The sequence below is a fragment of the Rhynchophorus ferrugineus genome, unplaced genomic scaffold (assembly GCF_030347505.1).
Source record: "Rhynchophorus ferrugineus isolate W39M unplaced genomic scaffold, kcgeb_rfMv2 rfM2, whole genome shotgun sequence".
NCBI classification, from domain to species: Eukaryota; Metazoa; Arthropoda; class Insecta; order Coleoptera; family Curculionidae; genus Rhynchophorus; species Rhynchophorus ferrugineus.
The window spans coordinates 71,476,976-71,502,013 of NW_027472581.1; the positions used below are offsets into that span (position 1 = coordinate 71,476,976).

Here is a 25,038-nt window from a genome sequence, read left to right on the forward strand (position 1 = left end):
TCGATCAAGTGAAAGCTCTGGAGACATTTAAGAAGATGGCTCCTGTTTTTCGACCTTCTATCAGTGCCTGGTGGATAGTTGCTGCGACTCGAGCAGCTTGATGAAGGCATGCGTGTTTGGCACGGAAACCGAATTGTTCGTTCGGGATTATGTGATGTGCGTCTGTAAAATCGTTGAAAGCGGTTAATATCGCTTTTTCGGCAAGTTTGGAGAGTGAACTAATCAGGCTGATGGGCCTGTAGTCAAATGGATTGGACTTGGCATTTTTTTAAGAATGACAGTGACAAGAGCGTGTTTCCAGTTCCTTGGGAAATGCTTTAACCTCAGGATGGAGTTGATAACGGTAGCAAGTTCAGATGGTTGCTTGCTAGTGAGGTTTTTTAGATGGTTTACTTTTATACCATCTGGGCCTGTAGCTTTTTTCGAGGACAAACGCTTAATGGCGATCTGAAGGTCTCTGGGAGAGACTATGCTCTTCAGATGATGAACTGACTGGAAGTCTTTCCCCTTTAGAGAGGGGATAGTGTCGTTTATGATGGATAATGTCTGTTGAGGCGGATCCAAAGACTGATTGCATTTCATTTGGTTCTCGTACGCGTTTGCGAGGAGCTCGGCTTTTTATGTATTTGTGAAGGCGATATCCGTAGAGGAATCAGCTTTCGGAAGGGGGATTGCGTTCGAATTTTTCCCCATTACGCTTTTGGCGGCGCGTCAGTGGTCATTTGAGACAGCGGGGTTATCTAGATTTTGAAGGAATGATTCCCATTTCTTCTCATTCCAGGCTTTAACCCTGTCCCTGACTTCTCTGATTGCACGCTTCGCCCTGCGTTTTTCATCGGGATCCAGAGTGGCGCGTGCTCTTCTCGCTAATCGGTTTTTGTGCCTGATTAGTTCTTTTATTTCTCTAGAGAGGTTAAATTGAAACGGTTCAGGGTTTCTTGTTTTAGTAGCTCTGTCTGCGGCTGACTGAATATCTACAGTGAGTTTCGAGACAGCATTTTCAAGATCGTCTGAAGAATTTATATTTGGGATAGGTCACGTCCGCTGAAGCTCGAGTTGAACTCCAGTCGGTAGTTTTTATGGGTTTACGGACAACGGAACCCAGGTGAAAGTCGCTAATGGTGAGGAGGATTGGCCTGTGGTCGTAATCGAGATCTTGGAGTACTTGCAGGTCAGAGGCTTGATTCGAATTTTGATAGATGAAAGGGTCAATTATTGTCGGTCGATTGGAAGAGTAGTGAGTTGGTTCGCGTGGACCAATTGGACCAAGTTCTATTTCATCTATTATGCCGGCGATGCCCGCACTAGCCGTGTTTGATCTGCTTGTGCTTCAAAGTGGATGGTGTGTATTAAAATCACCCCCGATGAATTTGGAAGTATTTCTTTAAAATAATGACTTAAATTCATCTTCAGTGAATCGATCGTTTTTCCGATAGATTAATGTGAATTGAATTCGCCTGCTCTTTGACTCGATCTCTTTTTAGTTATGTTTTTAGTGGAAGTAATGTTCAATTTGAACAAACATCAAAAATAGCATTTCACACAGCATTAATTTTCCACCGTATTCTTTTTCAATAAGTTATTCAAATTATACTCTACCGCAATTTCTTAATCCAAGGAAGCAACTTTGAAGACATCTAGCCTAAAATTCATTCTAATAATTTAATTTAGAACTTTTTCGAATATTAGAAAAAATGTTAGTATACATGTGTAACATCCCAGATAAATAATCTCTTTCTATTTTATTTCCAAGACCATTTTTGGCAATTTTTAACTAGAATAATATTTTGTTCAAAGGTATAATTAAAATTGAGCTTAAAGATGTTACGTAATATCAAGCGTCGACATTGAATGATCTTAAAAAGAGTAAGATAAAGTCTATGTTACACAACTTGTGCTTTTTATGGACGTCTATTGAAACTATATGATCTTTCAGACAGCCCCTGAGGCTATAAAGTAGCAAATAAAATAGATATATTTTCATTTTTCTGCACAAGATAGCAGCCCCCGCCTCTATAATTTGATTTTCGACGGTTTAAAAATATGTTATTTCGTAACGTTTATAAAGTTTTCTTTTGTGTAATCAAAAAGACTGCAAAATGTGGCTAGAATTTCACTATTTAATGCAAAGTTAATATAAATGCTTTCTTTTAAGTAACTGCTATATTTTTATAGGAGAGTTTAATGAAATCATATTTTTTTATATAGTATTTGTTATTATATATACCTCTTTTGCCTTTAGAATTTTTTGTAAACCATATATAAACTTAAATAGATTACAGGTAATTCTGTACATTAATAAAAACTAAAATAAAAATCTGAATACATTTTCTCAAATTCGAAATTTAGTCAGATTCTATTTAACTGTTCAATATTTAGAATTCAAATAACTAATATGAAAATATGATAACTAATTTATAGTTGATTGAAAATAATGATTTGTTCAGATACGAGATTAAGTGCTTTCAAATAATAAACATTTATATTTAGGATTTGGAAGAATTCTCTATGTAAACATTTTTAAGAAATTTATCTTAAAAGTTAGTTACTAAGAAGGCAATAGTTTAAAATATTTTGAAGTATTGAAATTTTGAATATTTTGAAAATATGTGAAGTTAATCGATATTCATCAAAGAGCATATATAATATTTTTATAAATAAATAAATAAAATAAATAATTTTTAGAATTAAAAATACAGTGAACTCCATTTTTCAATAATTATATACGGGTAATAGATATTTAAATTAAAGTTGTATAACATAAAATTCATTCAAAGTGGTTTATAAAATATGACGTGGATAGTACCAAATTTGATTTTTAGCTTCAACAATTTCTTCCATCACTGTACCAATTTTTTAAAATTATGTTTCGATGGAAGTAATCTGAATCTGAGCAAACATATCAAAAGCGGTTTATGCGTTTTCAAGGGATAAACAATTCGAGGCATTTTTTAATGAAAACTCAGTTTGGAAATTATAAATATGTTAGAAAATCTCATATGCCTGCCATATTCAGAAAAGGTCAACACTGTAAAAATGATCCTGTAAAATCTTCTGTATCAATCGGTCTATTTGTATGATACCTTAGTTCATATAATTATTAGGGGGGCTTCAAGGGGACTTGAGGGTCCAGCAAAATGTATTTCCAATATATTAGCAAATATATCTTCATTACTTTTAGTCAAATTAAATAACCCTTGAGAAAAGGGCTGCCATATATATATATATATATATATATATATATATATATATATATATATATATATATATATATATATATTTATTTATTTATAAAAACACCATTTGTTTCCTAGAAATTGTGATGGCCGGAATTTTCCTAATGGTACACAAACTTGGAATTTCCTCAGATTATTCCTTCGCTAAATTTGAATAGTGGAATCACAATATCTACAGACTGAACATTTTCGTTAAGTGTAAAATTAAAATTTTGCCAGTTACTTGTCTTAATTATAATTCCATTTAAGGGAAAATATTTACAATAGTTATAATGCTAATATACATTGTTTTCAATTTATTTCAATTCAATGTTTATAATATCATATCATATAAAAATCAATCAAAAATATTATTAAGGAATTTTAAAATTAAGATACATATCAGATACTATTAAAAATATGTAAAATCATACTTTTTACTCTAAGCCTTCTTCACTAAATCCTAAATTTGTTTTTTCCCAAAATTCAATAAACCCTGAATATTTTTGTCTAGTTTGCGTCTTTAGTAAACAGTCGTTAAGATTGGAAAATTGAGCATTACTCTATATGGAGATATTTTCTAACGAGCATAAAATATTTTTTGTCTTTTTATAGACCTTAATGCTTTCTGCTGTAATAAAATAAAGTTTTCATACAAATTCTCTTACGGGTATATTTATTTTTGATCTTCTATTTCAGATTGCGGCTCGTTATTTTTCAAACTGCTATTCGCATTTACGATGAAATATAGTATTATATTTGTTTAATTTTTTTTGACTTGTAACTCGGCTAATTTGCTCAACAATACAATTGCTATTCCAGTTTCTTTTTAAATATATTTTAAAGTCTCCTTTTACTAACTAAGGGTTTGTCTGGACTGGACCTACAGTTTAACGTGGGCTCCGAACCACGGTCGTCAGCATTAAGCCTATCGACTGGCGAGTGACCAACTTTAGAAATCATTCCAGAAGATATCCGGTCTTACCCAGCCTGATTGCTGACGTGACTGGGATCATTTTCCTTGTCGGATTTTACACTCTTGTTGAGGACAATAACGAATTTTAAACAATCACAAACATAAATTTACGACCATGGCCCAGCAAGATTTGAACCCGCGGTTATCGCAACATTAGGAGGACGATCCTATCACCTTTACCACTGCGCCACCAAGCCGGCTTACTCTAGTAATTAAACAGATAATTGATAAAATACAGTTTTTATTCATACATTTTGCAGATGACGCAATGTAATACCTGTATTTCATCTTTATATACCATCAAGGTTAAAATATTTTATCAGATAACTACGAATCTTATTATCAGGGTTTGGTGTAGGTAAATTTAAACTTCAATTTCATCTCTTTTAAGCACTATAATTATACTAAATAAAAACCGGACTGTTACATTGTAGAGAGACAGTGACACGTTGAGTATGTAAATTATAAAATTATCAGTAAAAGCAATTTATAGTTATTTGTTAAAATCTGTATAATTATTACTGCAATTGGTATGATAATTTCAGCAGTCAATTCAGCATAAAGTCAATTTATAGTGGCGTTTAAAAAGCTAAGCTTTCGCAGGCCTTGCTTGGTAAGTATCAATATCCGTAAAAAATAGTTTTATCCAGAATCTGATAATTGTTTGCAACAATTTTGAACCATTTACATAACAGGTTCCACATGAATTTGCTGCTAGAAGTTGAATGAATCTACTTTCTACTTGTGAATGGCTGGTAAAACAATCACTCAAGCAACGACAACGACGCAATCAAGGACATTCTTGAAACAATTGATTTCATGCCATGAAATGTGGATTATCTGAAATAATAATCATTTGGCATCCCGTTCTTCCGCATCTAGTTAGATACCAATGTCCCTGACAGACCATATATCCAAATTATTCGAGAGAATGATACTTAATCGTCTCTCCTGGTCACTGAAAATAAATCGCTTTGTGGCATTTTAGAGAGATATAAGAGATGCACTCACAACTAAACCACATCTTATAGCTCTGTCTCTGGATCTACAATATTGTTGATTATGAGTATACTTCATTCCCTTGGATACGAAGGAAATATTTTAAAATTTATTCAAAACTTCCGTCTTTCCAGTCTGTTCTAGAGGTTTCTTCTCCTTTGCGGACGATTTACTAGTCTACTGTACGGTTAAGTACACTAGCTTAGGAGAGAGACTTCTACAGGGAGCTTTAAATAGATTATCGGTATGGCGTTCTTCTACCGGATTTTACGTCTTCCTTTCAAAACCCTCAGTCATCCGTTTCTGTCGCTAACGCAGATGATCTTGTGTCTATTACATCAGTGTTAACAATATTATTATTTCTGCAGTATATCGCTTTAGATTCCTGGGAGTAATATTTGATCGCTGGCTCAGATGGAAGCACCACGTTGTCGAACTAGAGATCCAATATATCCGTGATCTTTTCATGTTCCATAATTGGTCATATGCTAATCAGGAAAATATAATGAAAATATACTTATCTATCATCTTTCCAAAAATGGACTATGGCTGTATCCTACACGACACCTACTTCAAGGTACTTGTGGTGATTCGAAATTCGGCGCTCAGAATGTCGTTCGATACCCAACGTTTACATCCTACCATTCCTCTCGCCTACCGCTGAAACAACTTCTTTTTTAAATTCGTAATAAGATCGATTGAACTGCCTTCCTCCACTTGCCTCGTCCCTTCATTGACTTATCCTCGAGCCCCCAACCGCATTCTCTTTACCCATATACGTAGCACTTTCTCCATTATTTTTGACTTGCTCCCTAACACTCTATTTGGCTCTTTTTATTTACTCATATTCAATTTCACAAATTTATGCCCTGGACCTCTTTATGAGAACAATCTTTTTAAGCTACTTTCCCTCTACCAGAAGTCTAGGCACATGTATGCTCACCGCGCCAAAGCCAGTACTGGACTTGGTTGCAACTTTGTCTGTAATGGGCAAACCTGCCTTTTCAGGCTCACTGCTTAAGACACGATTCTCACCGCTCAATGATTTGCTATTATCTGTAAATCTCCTGTGATCGCTTTTGTTGATACTAGTGTAGATTTCCTATCACACAGCGATACTTGGGAACAGGCACATGCCACGACGAAGTTTGCTGTCCACTCTATCGTATAGGTGCACTCTAAAAGATCGATTCAAAAATAAACTTGAAAAAAAATTAAACTTGAAATTAAAAATCACTTTTGTTCTCCTTCCTGTTCTTGTTAACTGTTCCCAATGCAATGAAACTTAATCGGCTGGGACTGGGTCACTGTTATTTCTCGCCAAGTCACTTGATGTCCTCAAGCCCTGCAGCGAGCTGTAAATTCTATGACCAATCCCAATTTTGAGTGACTGCCTTTAGCTTTCTTCTATTGGAATAAGATTCAGGCTGAATAAGTACAGGAATACTCTAGTCGGCGTCAATAGTGATTGGTTAATGGAATTTGTACAAGAAATTGATTAATATTATAAAACTTAACTCAAGTAATTCGTTCTATTTACTCTCAATAATTATGTTGTCTTCCTGTCATTCTGAAAGTTGACATTTCGCTGGTGACATTAATTTTATCTACACCAAAATTTATTAAAAAAATAATTTTTGCCTGTTTGTCTACGTCCTTTGTATCGAATGTTCTGTTTTAAGCGCTAAAGCACAATTATATAGTCGCTAAATGCCGATAACATCGTCGAAAACGAAAAAAAAATATTTGCGATAAATATTGTGGTAGAATCTCCCGTAAGCTTTACTAACGGTTGTAAAACTTGCATTGATATAAATTATTATAATCGGCATTCTTAAATTGCCAGTACTAGTATTCATATATTATAATCGATATCGTGGTAATGATCGTAATGATCGTCAGTGCCCATACAATTAAATACAATTGGTTGACTTCAATGGTATTTGTACTACAGCTAAACTAGTGTTATTTGTTAACGTTATGGATTTTAGTACTAAAGAATCGAAATTTAAGTATTATAATAAGTTGTTTAATTAATTCTGTCGTTTAATATGAAATACACGGTATTGTTTGAAATACTCTCTGAACATCAAAATATATATTGAATTCAAATATATATTTGAAGCGATAAAGTGAACTTGAGAACTCTGAAAATTGGTTGAAAATTATTCTATTCGCGTTAACATTAACGTCACTCATGATCATTCGCACACGAGGACAATCAGAAATCTCAGATAACTGAATCTAATTTGAAAAATATTGAATGTGAAAAGGTGTCTTTCTTTGATCCAAAGTATCAAAAAAGCAATCAGAAATTTTTATATATTCCAAAACAATGAATGAATTCCTGATGACCCTAGACTACTTCAGAATTAATGCCATCAAACTATTCCCTAACCTCATGATTTGATTCAAATTCATTACGTTATAAACGTATTGACTGAAACTAAACTACCCATAACATCTCTAATAATTTTTTCTACAATAAATGTCTTTTAATATTTTTGCACCGAGTATACCGACAGCTTTCTGAAACCTAATATTTCAGCCAAAATATTGTTTACACTGCCTAATGGGATGCCCACGGCCTTTACTATACCTCTTTCCCTTTATCTCAGATCCGATAATCAATCGAAAAACAAAACGATAAACTTAACCTCTTTTATTAATCCCCATGGCCGATGAAAATATTATATTTGTTTATGTGGCGACAAGTTAAAAATAATAAATAGGTAAAGGCCTTCAGTAAAAAATAAATTATTAGTGCAATAATACATTAGAACTTGAAAAACGAGTTTTGCTAACATCATTCACATCATTTATTCTAACATTCATCAACATCAAGTGTTTACATTTTTTGTATGTAATAATCACTAAATTTAGATTTTAGATTAATAACACTTTTTTTATTGACATTTAAATTTTTTAATGTTTAAGAACTATACTATTCCGTTATATTGCTACTTTGACAGGAGTTCTATGGTAATAAGAGTACCTTACATATTGTGATAAAGTACTACCTTCAATCATATTCATGAATTAGAATTATAAGCTTTAGTAATTATTTTAAAAAGGTTAAATTTATTACCTATTATCTAATATCTATAAATATGTAAATGACATGTTCTTTTTAAGAAAAAAGCTTTGGAAGCTCTACTATACTGGTTTCTTAATGCTGTGTAATTCTTCCAAGCTCTACTTTCTGTATAAGCGTTGTCGCACAGTTTTCAGTAGGTAACATTTAGGTGGCAGAAAGTCGAGATGTTTTCATCAAGATTTTCATTCACATAAAAGTGATTTTGAAAATTACAAGTGGACAATATTTACATTTTTACCTTCAATAAGCTTTAATATAGTGTAGAACTTATTGGCCACATAGTATACTTATCGGGCATTGATTATTGTGCTTTCTTGGTTATATTTACACACTAGTTATATTAGAAATAATATTAAGTTGTTAAAAACAAAGTAAAATAATATTGAGTTATTTTAAATATATGATAAAGCACTGACAGTTATACGAGAACTGTCACTACCAGTTTCCAAATCATCAATTTTTTTCTGGTTATACATTGAGAGGAAATTAAAAAAATTTCTATTTAGAGATAAAATATTGACAGGTCGATTTCTACACCTATTTTTATGCTTGTTACTTATATATTCATATATTCATTTTTTATTTCCTCTTAATAATATAACTGTCCTTCATCCATGTGCATTCGAGAATAGTTTATAGTTACAATTAGACCTTGACTTTCGATAAAGTTCCTGGAAAGTTTTTAAATATTTTTTATTTCAACTAGCCTGTATCAGTGAGAGTGACATTTTCCTGATAACTACCACAATTATGGCGGCTGCTATATGTTTAACAAAATAAATATTATTATATATTAATATATTATTTGTAATGTTATAAGTAAAACGTGCCTTCTTCGATAAATCAAGCTAATTTGAACTTAATTCTCATAACACTGTTGTATTTGGCCTCATAGATATTTGCTGACTTTGAATTTACAGTAATATGTTGAATAATAAAAAAACTCATTGCCAACATATGGTAATATTTTGAAATATTGCCATTGTCAGTTTTATTACCAATGAATCTAGTTTTAATAGTGAAATTTCGTCCACATTACCGTTGATTTAAATAGTTACTTATATTTATTTGTTGTGTATTTATTAAAGAAAATTCCACGGACGAAGAGGAAATATAGGTTGTCTTACATATAAAACAGAAATAGTCTGTAACTGTCGGTAAAATAGAACTATAAATGAACACTTATTGGATAATGTACAATTAAGAGACCAAGTTTCGAACACGTGTGTAAATGAAAGTTGGGAGTAACACAATAAACGTTTTCGTGTTAATAGATTGACAACGAGAGGTACGTCACTTTCGAATATGATGCTGAAATGCTCTTCGTCACATGAAAAGTAGTCATCGGCAATATAGAAAAAATGTCATGCGAAATTTAAAGGGCCATTGAAAACCCTATTAGCTGGAGCCGCATGTCAATCGAAACTGTTTTTGTGTAAAATTCCTAAATTCAGTTCTTGTTTCCAAATGATAAGATCTAGAGCAAGAAAAATCGTTCAAAATAAGGATAGTCGCAATTTTTAATTAACATAAAGATTCGGGTGTATCTAATGATTCTTTGTTTTCAATGTGTGATGCTGATCCATAGTATTTGTAAATCTGTCTTATGGGTGATGAGGAGCAAATACTAACATACGCTGTCTATACAATCAAATGGAATGGATGAAGGGGTGATAAATAGTGTTTTTTGTAAAATCATAACCAATTGGTCCCGTTTTCAACACCGTTTTCAATAGATAACGGAACGACTTTATGAACTACTTCATTACCATTAATTAGACAAAGTACCCTATTGAGTTTATGATCTAGCTAGTTTTCTTGTATTCTCCACTTTTTCAGTTAGTACCCACCGTCAAAAGAGAGCTGTTAAAATTTCGTAATATTCTACTCATAAGTTTATGACTTATTGCGCTGAAAATGACATTACTTTTGTTATTTTCAAAACAACGGACGAAAAAGAATTTCGTGTTTTAATTTTACACTGCTTCTTGATGGGAAAATACCGTTCAAGTGAAGAAATGGCTGAAAAGTATTATAAGGGCACCGCTCCATCAGAAACAACAATAAAGCGTTGATTTGCTGCCTTGAGACGTGATCGTAGATCTAATACAGAACCAGTGGACGTCCAAATGAGGTGGTAACGCCAAAACATATCAAAAAAAGTTGCGTGAGTTTGCTAACATCGTAAAGATATCAAAAGAACGTGTTGGTTTTATATTGCATGAGCATTTATCTATGAGAAACATCTGTTCAAAGTGGGTGTTGCGTTGGCTCAGTGTTGACCAAAAAAAGAACGTGTTGATAATTCGGAGCTATGTTTGGCCATGTTCAAATGTAACAAACCGGAATTTTTGCGTCGATATGTGACAATGGATGAAAGATGGATCCATCACTTCATTCTGAACACAAAACGATCATCATCTGAGTGGACAACAAGTGGCTTATATTGAGGAAAAATATAAATTGTTCTACAAAAGTGATATTGTAATATTAGAGCGGCACTGGAATGATTGTGTATCTCTTGATGGAGATCGCATTGATAAATAAAGCCAATTTTTAACAAAACAAAAACACGTTTCCTTTGTTACGCCCGTGACTTTTCAGCCAATGTGTTAAGCTGGGGTAAAATTAAAATTTTGTTCATGCCAGGTCAAACATCAATGCATCGCCATGATATCACTGCAAGTCTCTTCCAACTAGAATTAAAATAATTGGTAAATTTGATTGTACGTCATTCGAAACGAAAAATGAAGCTTGAACAGTACAACGTCTGTCGGTAAAGCTATAACTTGACTTTTTATTTTACGTGATATTGCAACGTATTCTGAGTATATCTTTTACCAAATAATAATAACACAACAACATATCGTGGACATATTACATTATGGAACTACTTTGTGTCGCATTTGGGATGGTTATATGTAACTTGAACGTAATTTGTATAGATTGTATATTATCAAACCCCTCAGTTTTCGTTATTCCATTTGTGATTTATTTCGTTGCTAACGGAGACAAATTAATTATTTCGCGCTAGGCGTTTCCCCTCAAGTATAATTAGAACCAGATTCTGGTTCCACAACGTATTGTTGTTACCAGTTTTATCAGCACATTTGCCGAATCTGATTAACATTACCCCACGCGTATTAATATTGCGTATTTTCGTTTTGCAAGCTTGTTGTGTCGGTCGTGGGATTTTAATTAAAATGGGCCCGACAAATTGTATTTGATTCGAGGATCGTCACAATCTAAACGTTACATTTTCAGGTTCGTTATTTATATAAGGTGTTTTCGGTCTTTTCGGCGAAGAACCCTTTGGGTCGTCGAAAGAAATATATTAAATAAACATATTGTTATTCACTTTATAATTTGCGGCGTTTCTTTGGAGACATCAAGAAGAAACCCAAATTAATTGACATGACCTTTTATTGATTCATTTTCGCAGAACCGTTTGTTTTGTTGGAATAAGTTTTTGAAACTTGAAATTTCTGTTTAAACGGATCGCCAGACTTCATTCATTTCTACTGTCGAAATTAGAAATGAGATATTTAACAATTAGCTCAATTATATTTTATAGAACAATACCCTGGAGCTTAACAGTGGAATTTATAAATCTGGACGGTTTTTTAAATATTGATATTAAACAATCGAAATTCACATCCACTGTTGTGAAATTTCACATTTGCATTCATTCACAATTTTTCAATTAATAATTAGCAGTAATTGAAGCATATATATAATTTCTGTATATATGTATATATATGTATATATATATATATATATATATATATATATATATATATATATTTATATACATTTATATATGTATGTATATATATATATATATATATATATATATATATATATATATATATATATGCGATTGATTATCTGACGGTTGATTAAACGATAGAAATTATAAACAGCTAGTACAGCCCAAAAAAAAACAGTAATAACAAAAATAATAATATAATTAAATGAACATTTTATTAAAGCTGCTTAATTTATTTCTAACTTTATGACTGTAGGTACTAACGAAAAAAAAAGACCAAATCTTCCCTTGCAGAGCAATTAAGTAAAAAGATAATAGGCCAATTTAATATTTAGACTACATTTTATTGCAGTGCTTTGTAACGCAGATTCTTTTTTGTTCTTCTTTCCAGGAAGAAAACAACTGGTTTTCCTGGCTCTGGGGCATACAACACATAACAGCCAATACAAAACACAGCAATTTAAAATCTATTCCACACATTTTAAATGACTAAACATATGGTTAATTAATCACGCACTCAGATTCAATAGGAAAGTTAGTTGGAAAAATAGTTTATATAATATAATACATTCTACGACTATTTGTTGCAATGAACCAAGACAAGAAAGTCAATGTCTCTTAATTCAAATTATTTAATCTAATATTCAACTGAACGTTAATCTGTCAATCCATTAATTATGTCAACAATATCGAAGCCTTCTCAGTATTGTATCTTTTAACCAAAATTGTCCACATTTTCGTATAATTTTTGTAACAATTTCTTTCATAGAAACCTTGTTTTGAATTTGAAATTATAAATACAACAAAGAAAATTAGTTAATGATGAATCCTTGAATATGTTGCAAAATTGGATTTTGTTTGGTTTCATATTAATAAAAAATGCAATCACTGACACACAAATGTAGACGAAGAGGGCCCTAAAGACGAAATACTTATTGATATATTTAATTGATCTCCCCCCATAAACAATCAATAAAAATTACTTATTTTATAATATATATACTACATATACTTACTATAGTTAGATCAGTGTGTAATTTAGACATGTTGAAAAATATTAGAAAATAAATCGAAATAATGTAGAAACGAAATTATCGATGTAATGGAAATTGAATTGTTCTAGCGAATATCAAAAAAGGTTTATTCTGTTATGATTTAGCTGGCTAGTTATTCACTGCATTTTCGTTATACCACTCTTTTTAATACGATTAATAGTTAATTGTAGAATAATGCAATATGCCTTTCTGACGGCACACTGGAACAGTTTTTGTAATAGATAATTTTTGAAGTTCAGTTTTAATAAATGTGGTAAACTTTTTACCCTAATACAGTTTTCTGTAAAATGTTTATTATTTTGCATTTGAAGTCATTATGTGATCATTAAATCTATCAATAATTATCATTTTATGTATGTTTTTTACATAGTTTATTATATTTTTTTATTTACTAAATGACTTCATGGATTCATTTTCTTCTTACGCAAATGTGATAAAGTTCGTTAGTTAAATTTGCCAACTATGTATCATTTATCTATCTGCTTTTCAAAATAGTAGAGGATTTAATAATATGAGCAGTCTTTATTTAAAAAGAAAGATGGTAACCAGTATGGTACTACAAATTTCTTAACTAACCTGATGCTTGCTGATTATTTTCATATTCATTCTTATTTTTGAATTGAGTTATTCAAATATTTGTGATCAGTAATACAAAAAATGTTATCTACAGTACTTCGTCGTGTTTCTTTCTTACATCTTATTAAAAGAGTTATTCCGCTAAAAGTCAATATTCACTATATAGTTGGGAACAAATCCAGAGACGCGCATTACATTGGTTTCGGAATGTTTGCTGGATGAAAGCTGCACGATTTTAACATACACGTTGTGACCTAAATGTACAGTTGTTGGCTATTCGTTAACAGTGACGAGATTTGATAAAGTATATAGAAGTGTACTTGTTGTGACACAACAATATTTTAATTATAATGTAAAAGTCATTTTTATTTCTTGTTCTTTAGTGTTCAATTCTTTCTCAATGTGTAAGTGTTTTTGTAAAGTTATACAGATTTGGGGGTTTAATTCATTAGCCCCTTTAAAACGACTTATTATATGTGAAATGAAAAATACCTGGGACAAGATGAGAAGCATGTAGTATGCTTTCATTTTTCAAACACTCACATGATACAATGGGCATGTAGAGGCCAAGGCCAAAAGAAGACTAAAGGAAGGAAGCATTCTCAAACTATAAACAAATAAAACTGCAGAACGGTGTATTTAATCCAAGCTTCTGTACTATCACGAAGAACCTGAGAAAGGAGTATGAGGGAAAAAATTCGAAGTTATTTTATGTGGTAACTCAATTACAATTATTAACCGATTTCAAAAAAGGAGGAGGTTTTATGTTCAGCTATATATATATATATATATATATATATATATATATATATATTTTTTTTTTTTTTCATTTTTTTCAAAATTCTTTTTTTATTCGAAATAGTGCACTTCCGAGGTTCCATTAGAACCAAGTCAGGATGGTGGTGGAAGGGGGGAAATCGAAGGAAAACCTCAAATTTCAAAGGCATGTACAAGGTTTTCACTTATTTTTTACCTAAATTAATCAGATATTTGGGTATAATGCTACAGCTGAACTGATGTGACGGAAAATCGGAAGCAGTTCAGTGTGAAAGCTATTTAGTTTGCTTTTTAAGCAAACTAAAAAGCTAATCATATGAGAAGTCGTAGAAAAATTGTAGACAACTGCTTGTGTGGTGTTATGGTTAGAGCCTTCAGTTCACAGGCGGAAGTTGCGGGTTGTATTCCCAGTGTGGCCAATGACTTTTTGTTGTTGTTGTAGCTTGGTTAGAACATTTGTCAAATCACCTGAACTAGGTAGCGGACACCGGGGCTTGAAGCATTCCTTATTATCAATAATTATTTCTTTGTTTCTATTTTTTATCATAGGGACTGCGCCTTTACTTGGCATGCCCATTGTTATATTTAAAAAAATTACTGCGTAATTTATTAAGTAGATATATAACACTAAAAAAGACAAATAATATATTTTTAACAAAAAAATTGAACCGACTTCAAAGTATAAATAAAGAGCTCACTAAAAAATAAAACATAATCAAACTTAGATATTTAACACAAAAGAACAACGTTATAAAATAAATTATGTACATAATAATCGTTATAATAACTAAATAAAAATAAACAAAAATCTTATTAATCTATCTAGTACACGTATTTTATATTCTATATACACACAATTTAGCTTAATACCTACCTAAACCTATTTATCTATTTACAATATTATTTTAACTACTACTAACTGATCACTTTGAAGACGGTGTCGAGAAACATTAGATTAATATTGTTACCATTTTAATTTTGTGTATATGTCTCAAATTTATATTATTATTTTTGTATTGTTTGGGCTCGTTTTTCTTTTGTGTTTAAAATCTAAGTTTCATTATTTTTTATTTTTTAGTGAGTTCCTTATTCATTCTTTGTCGGTCGTCGGTTCAATTTTTTAGATAAATATGGAGGTGTTCAAGCTCAATTACGTCCTTGCGGGTTAGTTTGCGTAAGAAGAGAGAACTATATTTGAATTTTGTAATATATCACATATATCTCTTCTCCCTTTCAACACCATCAGCATCAGCGAGATTATTCTCGAACGCTGAATTTGTCACGCTTTGTCACTTTTTGAAACTACTGTTTAATTTCATCTGTTAAAGCAAGCGTAAGCTATCTATCGAGAAAATGTTTCTAAGTTATTAAAGTACATCATTCTGGGTGTATATTGAACATAATATTTCCAAACGCTAACTTTCGTACTCATAAACTTCATTTTCAAAAAAGTAAAATTTCACAATTTCTCGCAACGATATATATAGGCCATTTTAGGCACATGACATGGTTTCTGATGCATCAATTTTTGATTCGCCGCACTGTAATAGCGGCAATTCCATTAAGTTTCTTGTGCGAACAAGAAGCTGTTAAATGTTGACATATACTCAGCACCCCTTGCGTTCGCTACTTTCATGCAATAAGCTGGGTAAATACAAACTTTCTTTTGAGGCATCCTTTATTTATTGAAATCCATACTGTTTGTTGATATTGCTCTGTTGGAACACTGTAAACAAATGTTGAAAGATATTTTACAAAAAGAAGGTTTTATTATGAAAAAAATGTGCGTGTGGATATTAATCCCTTATCAAACTAGGAACCAGGAAAAAAGTTTGGTTTTATATTCCAGTAATTCGGCAATAAAACATATTGTATAAAATAGATCTAATCATTAAGTAGTTAATTATTAAAGATTAGAACAATCACTGAAATAAACTTTATATCATATTAATAGTGTTTTTCAATATTTCATCGACCCGTTTATGGCATCTAACAGGTCAATTGAAAAGTCCCCGGCCTACCACAGTAAAACATATTTTTTGGCAAAATTAGTTTTTTTTTGTCCAAAATAAATCCCTTCAAGGGTGATACACTAATTATAGCGACCGTCCAACTTTTCAATACAATTTTTGTAGCACAACTTGTCCTTTGATTCAAAGTTGGCCTCAGTCTCGGTGATCACCTCTTCATTCGACGAAAATTTCTCCCCAGCAAGTATTCTTTTGAGATCTGAGAACAGGAAAATTCGCTAGGGGTCAGATCTAGAGAATACAGTGGAAAAGGAGGCAATTCGAAGCCCAATTCATGGATTTTTGGTGAATTCATGGTGAAGGAGCACTTTCTTTTTCTTCAAATATGGCCGTTTTGCGACGATTTCGTCCTTCAAATGGTCCAATAACGCTATGTAATAGTCGCTGTTGATGGTCCTTCTTCTTTCCAGGTAGACAATGAAAATTATTCTATGCGCATCCCAAAATACAGACGCCCTAACCTGGCTAGCCGACTGTTGCGTTTTTTTGCGATGACCGTCGATTAGACTTCAGAATGAAATGATGGAGACATGTTTTATCCATTGTCACCTATGAATGCAAAAGCTAGGGTTTTGTTACCCTTGATCATCTTCAAGCACTGCTCCGAATCATCAACTCGTCATTGTTTTTGGTCAAAAGTGAGCACGCACGACACCCACTTTGCATAGAGCTTTCTCATACGCAAATATTCGTGAATGATATGATGTACACATTCAGTTGATATCTTTGGAGTGTCTGCTATTTCGTTCAATTTCAATTTACGGTCATTCAAAGTTATTTTGCGGATTTTTTAAATGTTTTCTTCGGTAACAATCTCTTTTGGGCGTCCACTGCGTTCACCGACTTCGGTGGTCATTTCACCACTTCTAAACTTAGCGTACCAATCCTTGATGGTTGATTTTCTGGGGCAGTGTCCGGAAACTCGGCATCAAGCCGTTTTTGCTTCAACTGTATTTTTTTCCTTAAAAAAGTAATATTTTATCAACACCCGAAATTCCTTTTTATCCATTTTTTTCACAATAACAAAAGTTGCTTCATTCAAAATGCCATAATTCACAAACTAATGATCTGAGAGCTGTCAAATTTATACACGCATCTTTTGAGTGTTAGGGCTAAGTAAAAGACATATGGATTTAATTCTAGTAGTGTCATGTATGTATCAGGCCGAGGACTTTTCAATTGACCTATTAACAGTTAGATTATTTTCAAAAATCTTTGTATGATGTATGATATGTATGAATAAAAACTGTATTGGTTAATTGGAATATAATAAATTAGTATTATATAAGCAGGTGTTCTAACCTATATTGGATATACGGAATACAATTGTGGGGATGTTCCGCGATAACTAAATAAATACAATATAAGTTTTGAGAACAAAGTTCTGAGAAGTATTATAGGTGCACCTAGATAGTACTGGACTGTTTACTTTCATCGACCTTCAGATCCTTATTGTCATCCAGAAAATCAAGAGAATTGCAAGGAGACATGAATATGTCAATATCGAAGTAATACAACTCTACAAGATAATACCAGAACAGGGCACCAACTCAAAAGAATAAAATCATTTGATCTTGTGTAGTGTAGTGAGATGTATTTAAAGAAATATAGTAATGTTATACATAAACATTATTAGACCAGAGACTAAGAGAGGGCCGATGGGTCCTCTTAAATATATCTTTTATGTAGATTTAAGTTAATGTAAAGCCAAATTGTAGGTTAGTTAAGCAAAGACTAGTAACAATGCAATAAATACATTTTTGAAAATTTATAAAATTTTTTTTTGCTTAATTTAATATATATCTAATATATTTTAATTTTAATTGTTCAACATTTTTGCAATAAAATAACATAATACTACACGTAAATCCTTATTTTATAAACTAATTTATATATAAAGTTCTTTAACCAATATTTATCAGTCCAATACCAATACGAAACCGATGTAGTAGCTGAGATTAAGTTTTTCTTCGGCCGTCCTAAGGGATCTCGGGATTAATGTGGCAAAGAGCCGGCGGCAACGTGGATGCTTTTTGAAATCGGACAAGGATTAAAACCCGACTAAAGGCCAGCGACTATAACTCAAAATAACAATCTAAATCCCATAAAATTTTACTTCGCCGAACTGGATAAATCTGTCAATATCTGGCAGTTCTAACAAATTATTTAATAATGTTAAAATTGATTTGTAATGTTTAATAAATATGTTTGCTAAACTAAAGTATGTAAACCCTTTGGTTATGAGAACAAGCGATAATTATTAATAGTAGACATTTTTGGATACATTTTCAATACATATTTATAATAATTGTTGTTTTTAACAATAATATGACCCATGATTTGTGGCAGTTTATAACAACTTAACTTTTTCTACAGCAGTATGCTATTGCAGCAAAAAAATCGCTGTTGGAAAAAGTTTTTCATAATGTATTTGACAGACAGAAGTTTCTGTTATGCTTAATTCTTATGATTAGATATTTGGTATCTCATTTTTTATTCATTTTCCCTGCCGTCTAGGCAATTATTTAGCACATTTACAATACAGTATATTATGAAGACATCATATGTCTTCATATATTTAACATATCAATTCATCATTTGTGATGAAGATCAATGGATTTTATTTGAATTGACCAGCTTCAATATCCTAAGCTGGTTGACTGTGTCATTCTATTGATATTGATATTGGAGGCTATTAAGAAAGAGTCCTACAAAACTATACATGTGTTAGAGAGATTACTGAGTTTAGAAAGGATTTTGCTTAGAAAATGTTGCAACTTATTTGATACAACAACTATACAAATAATTTTATGGATATTAAAATCTCAAAAAACTATAACTGTAAAGAGTTTATTTGAATTACGACCAATTAATTCATGTATTAAGCAATTCTTTTTGACTATAAAATTACCTTTATATTAAATAGTATGTTTATGTGCTTTGCAGTTCATTATTAAATGAAATTAAATCATAAATTTGTATGTAATAATAAATAATATAATTAATAACAGGTCAATTGAAAAGTCCCCGGCCTACCGTAGTAAAACATATTTTTTTAGATTAAAAATAAATTTAAAAATAATTTATACAACATAATTCCCTTCGAGTGTGATACACTTGATTATATCGACCCTCCAACTTTTCGAAACCATTTTTGTAATACGATTTGTCCTTTGCTTCAAAATATGCCTCCGTCTCGGTGATCACCTCTTCATTCTACGAAAATTTCTTCCCAGCGAACATTCTTTTGAGATCTGAGAACAAGACTTGGTCGCTGGGGGCCAGATCTGGCGAAGACGGTGGATGGATGGATTTTTGCCATCATTTTCACTGATTTGTGACATGGTGCATTGTTTTGGTGACGCAGCACTTTCCTTTTTTTTTAAATGCGGCCACTTTTCGGCGGCTTCATCCTTCAAACGGTCCAATAACGCTATGATGAGCATCTCAAAATACTGACGCCATAACCTTGCCAGCCGACTATTGCGTTTTCCCACGCCAAAGAGCGGGTTCGTCGTGTGCAGTCCAATCGGATGACTGTCGATTGGACTTTGGAGTGAAATGATGGAGCCATGTTTCATTCATTGTCACACATCGACGCAAAACTCGATGCAATCCTTGATGGTTGATTTTCCTGGGGCAGTATCCGGAAACTCGGCATCAAGCCAAGTTCTGTTTTCAACTGTATTTTTTGTCTTCAAAAAGTAATATTTTTTCATCACGCGAAATTCCTTTTCAGCCATTTTTTTTCACAATAACAAAAGTTGCTTCACTCAAAATGCTATAATTTACAAACTATTGATCCGACAGCTGTCAAATTTATACACTCATCTTTTGAGAATTAGAGCTAACTAATGGATGGATGGCCTTAAAGTAATGTGGGCTATACAGAACCAATTACGCCAAATACTGAAAATTGTTGAAGTGTTTTCCAAAGATATTGAGATGCAGTTTAGATCGGATAAGTGTCGTACCCTCAGCGTAGCTCAAGGAAATCTCCTACAAAATATTTTTAAAACACATGATAGCTAGGTTCAATCAAAGCAAGTAATAATAACTTCTACAAATATCTATTTATGAAACAGGTTCAGCGAATCGGCCAACCATGCCTGGAAAATGAGCTTAGATGAAGGCTGTTTTCTAAACTATTTCTTTGGTATCATAAAATGGACTGAGGTCGACATCCAACCTTTACAAAGAAAAGTTCGAATTTTATCAACCAGCAAACAAACACACTCTTGCAGGATAAATGTCGGCAAACTAATCTAGCAACAGTTAATTAATCTAAGAAAATATTTTATCAAAATATTCGAAGCATCACAGGGAGTATTTTAATGTTTATACATTTCAAAGTCTTCTCGATGTGTTCTGTCGAATAACCTTCTGGAATAACTAGGACATCGACTCGATCTGAATGGTGTGGCCAGCATGCATCCAGTGTTATATCTTATATGCCGCTGAAGTTTTTTTATACGTAAGCTCTCTTCTGTATACTTTTCTTAAAACTTTCGCCACGTTTAGTGGATCTCTTGCTTAAAATACGGTGTGGTGTGGGCTCACTGAAGAATCGAACGGCCTGCGGGGACGGGGTTGGTTATTTTTTGGTTACTTTATATCCTATTGATGCGGACTTTAGTAAACAGAGATGATATGATGCTAATAATACCTTTAGTGGTTCAATTAGGCAGATATTTAGTAAAATGTATGACCTATTAGTTTAGTTGGGTCTCTGATGTTACGACAATAGACTAGATGACTATTTTGTGAAAAACTGCCCTATGACTATATGTATTTAGTTTACCCTAAATAAAATTATTTCTACTAAAATAATAGAAAAATTACGTTGCGTGACGCGCGTGACGTAGTTGTTTTTGTCGCACTGGACGATTTGTACGGGTATGGATCTTATTTATAAATTACTTTTAACCGACTTCGAAAAAGAAGGAGGTTCTATTTTCGGCTCTATATTTTTTTATGTATGTTCGCTGATTTCTCCACCAATTGTGGACCGATTCTTTATTTATTCGAAAGAGTGCACTTTCGAGATAGTCCCAAAGGCACCAAGTCAGGATCTGTTGGTGGCAAGGGGGGAGGGGGTTTAATCGAGGGAAACGCTCAAATTTCAAAGGCACGTATAAAGTTTTCACATAACTTTTATCTAAAATAATCAGATATTTGTGTATAATATTATCACTGAGGTGATGCGGTGGAAAATCAGAAGTCGTCAGTGCAGAAGCTATTCAGTTAGCTTTTTAAGCACTAATTGTTGCCTGTAAGACCTCGTACAAATGTTGCAAACTACTGCTTCTATGGTGTAATGTTTAAAGCGTTTAGCTCCCAAATGGAGGTTACGGGTTCGATTCCTGGCGGAGACGATAACTTTTTGTTGTTTAGTTAGAACATTTGCCAAATCACCTAGGCTAGGTAGCGGACCTCGGGACCTGAAGCGCTCCTTATTTTCAACCATTGTTTCCTATTTTTTCTCATACGGGCTGTACCTTTACTTAGCCTACCCATTGTTATATTAAATAAAATAACTGAGTAATTTAGTAAGTAAATATTTAACAGTAGAAAGAGAAAAATAAAATATTTTTAACAAAAAAAATGTTTTAACTGCTACCAACTGATCATTTCGAAGTCGCTGCCGAGCCCAAAAAATACAAATATAATAATATAATTTTATGATATACACTAAAAATTAAATTAGTATTAAAACAAATTTAAATTAATATTGTTGTTTTGGTTTGAAAACAGCTTCAATTTAGTCAGTTGGTAGTAGTTAAAACAAAATTTTAAATAGATAAATAGGTTTAGGTAGGTATTAAGCTAAATTGTGTGTATATAATACGTGTAGTCGATAGGTTGAATAAAGCTTTTGTTTATTTTTATTTAGTTATTACAACGATTATTATGTACATGTTTATTTTGAAATTTTTTTTTTCTTTTGAAAATCTGATTGTCTTTTTGTCGTAAATAAGTTTAATTATTATTCAATTTTTAGCGAGTTCCTTATTTATTTTTTGAAGTCGGTTCAATTTTTAACATTTTCATTGGGTTTGCTTATTTTGTATATATGTCGTATATCCCTAATGAAGTTGTTCCTTTTTTAGTATCATGATTTGAAAATTATATCTAATATAATGTCGCTATATGTTTCTACAATATTTGAAAGCAAACCAAAGAGAAGGAAATACAGTGCTAACTAAACTCACTGAACATTAACTGCAGTTCACTACTTGAACGACCATATATTCTCAATATACTAGGAAAAAATTAACTAGTGTCAATCAAATCTCACCATGGTTAGATTACAAAGCCAACATTAAATATTTGGTTTCTTGTACCACAAATAATTCGATGAGATATACACCATGTTATCAAGTTTGCAGTCTGGTATAAGCGTATGTTATTGAAAACACAAATTTTAAACATTACGATCAATATCTACTTACAAATGATGTATTAAGCCAAATATTATCACAGAACTCAAGTAAAGTAAAAGAAACTAAGCAGGCATCTAGTTTACGAATCCATAAAACTTAATATGTTAAAATATATCTAAACACAGATTTTTTAAAGTACTTGTTGAAGTATTGCAGTTGCTTTTACTTGTAAGTTTGTAGGACTATTATTAAAATAAACTTCAATATTATAATTTGTGCATTTTATTTACCCAAATATTACAGTGTAATTTATTCCAATACCTGGCGCAGCTTTTTGTTCAACAAAGTTGCTAAAAATCTAAGAAAAATACATCCATACATCAATGTATATAATTTAAATAATTTTTATGTTGTAGTTACTTATCAATTATGTAAAGTAAATATTTTGGTAGCCCTGTCAAATACATTTGCATTTGTATCTTCAAATTATCATCATAAAATTTTTCAGTAGGTTTAACATTGAGGGAAAGCCTTACATTTCAAAGGCAGGTATAATGTTTTAACATATCATTTATCTAAAATAATCATATATTTATTTATAATGTCATTGCAGTTTGCTTTTTAAGCATTAATCATTTCATATGGGAAGTAGTAGAAACATGATAGGCAACTGTTTCTATCGTGTAATAAGCTTTCGCGCAGAGGTCGCGGGTTCAATTCCCAACAAAGCTGCAACTTTAATTTTTCTAGTTTGTTTTGAACCTTTGTCAAATCACTTAGACTAGGTAGCGGGCTCCAGTACCTAAAACATTCCTAATTTTCAGTCATTCTTTTTTATTCCTGTTTTTTTTATACTTAATAGAATAACTGCTTAATTTATTATAAATATCTAACACTAAAAAGAGAAATATAAGATATTTTTGCAAAAAAAATTGAAACGACTTCAAATAAGTAAATATAAACTCACTAAAATGTAAAAAATAATCAAACTTGGACCTTTAACACAAAACAAGTTTTAAAATAAAATATATATGTCATAATCGTTCTAATAACTAAATAAAAATTAGTTTGAAGTCGGTTCAATTTTTTTCGCTTAATAAAACTTATTGAATAATTTTATATTGGTATTCTTTGTTACATATGTGCGAATTTGTATAGCGTTTAACGGCAAATCATTGTGTATCATTATAATTAAATCAATCTCAGCTGCTTTATAGTGAATCTATTCAAGTAGTATCGATGGAAATTGTTCAAAATCTATGGAATTACGAAACTAAGGGAGATTATAATGTTAATTACGATTTAAATGTACATGTACTATATAATAAACAATTCTAATAATAGATAATCTGTTAGTCATTTGAGGGATAAACGTGAGCAATATGGAATAAATTTGAATCAATCTACGAAACAAACATTTACTCACCCCTAAATCAATATGCATTATGTAAATGGGATAAGGAAGCACGAGGCAGACAGAAGTTAACCAAGTTCCGATCGTGCAAACGAAAGCCGGTAGACGGGGCTTGTTTGGATTCCTCAAGTATCTGCACCGATCCCAGGCCAAACAAACGTACGTCAGCATCGTTACGTGCAGCGGAATATCCTGAAACAGAAAGTGATATTGTTATGTTAGTTATTTTCGGTTCAGTTGCCATAGTAATCGTTAAATATATCAACAGGTCTTTTCCATCTTGCTTGGAAATATTAATTTATTTTGTTGGTAATTGCGTAATTTATTGAGTAAATATCTAACACTAAAAAGGGAAAAATAAAATACTTTTAACAAAAAAATTGATCCGACTTCAAAAAATAAATAAGGAACTCACTAAAATGTAAAAAAATGAAACTTAAACTTCCTCTGTAAACTAGCAGAGCCAAAAAGTCTTACGAGGGGGAATCAAATATGGACGGTAATTTTACTATTTAGCTTAGCACCTAATTCCGATCTAGAGGATTCGATGCACTCGAGCATCTTCTTTGGTTTCCTTCAGCGCTCGAACCTCCCGAGCACCCTCCTTATAGCCCTGACTTGTCATCTTGTGATTATTTTTCGTTTGCGCCCTTGACAAAGTCACATTTTTTTTTAATTATATATTTAATAATGGTACTCTCTTCAATAAGTTGCACGTTTGAATAAGCACAACGTGAAGCCGTGAAA

General features: G+C 32.0%; 1 protein-coding gene across 2 annotated transcripts in view; it reads right to left on the bottom strand.

The window, feature by feature from the left end:
- The window catches only part of LOC143190354 (orexin receptor type 2), a 419,319-nt gene that overhangs the window by 132,944 nt on the left and 261,337 nt on the right, over positions 1-25,038 (bottom strand). For both annotated transcript variants that reach the window (XR_013004215.1, XM_076394586.1), the window contains exon 2: positions 24,304-24,483. Coding sequence is in view for 1 of the 2 variants with exons in the window: in XM_076394586.1 (XP_076250701.1) it covers positions 24,304-24,483 (180 nt within the window). In the remaining variant the exon portion in view is untranslated. The remainder of the gene's footprint in view (positions 1-24,303; positions 24,484-25,038) is intronic.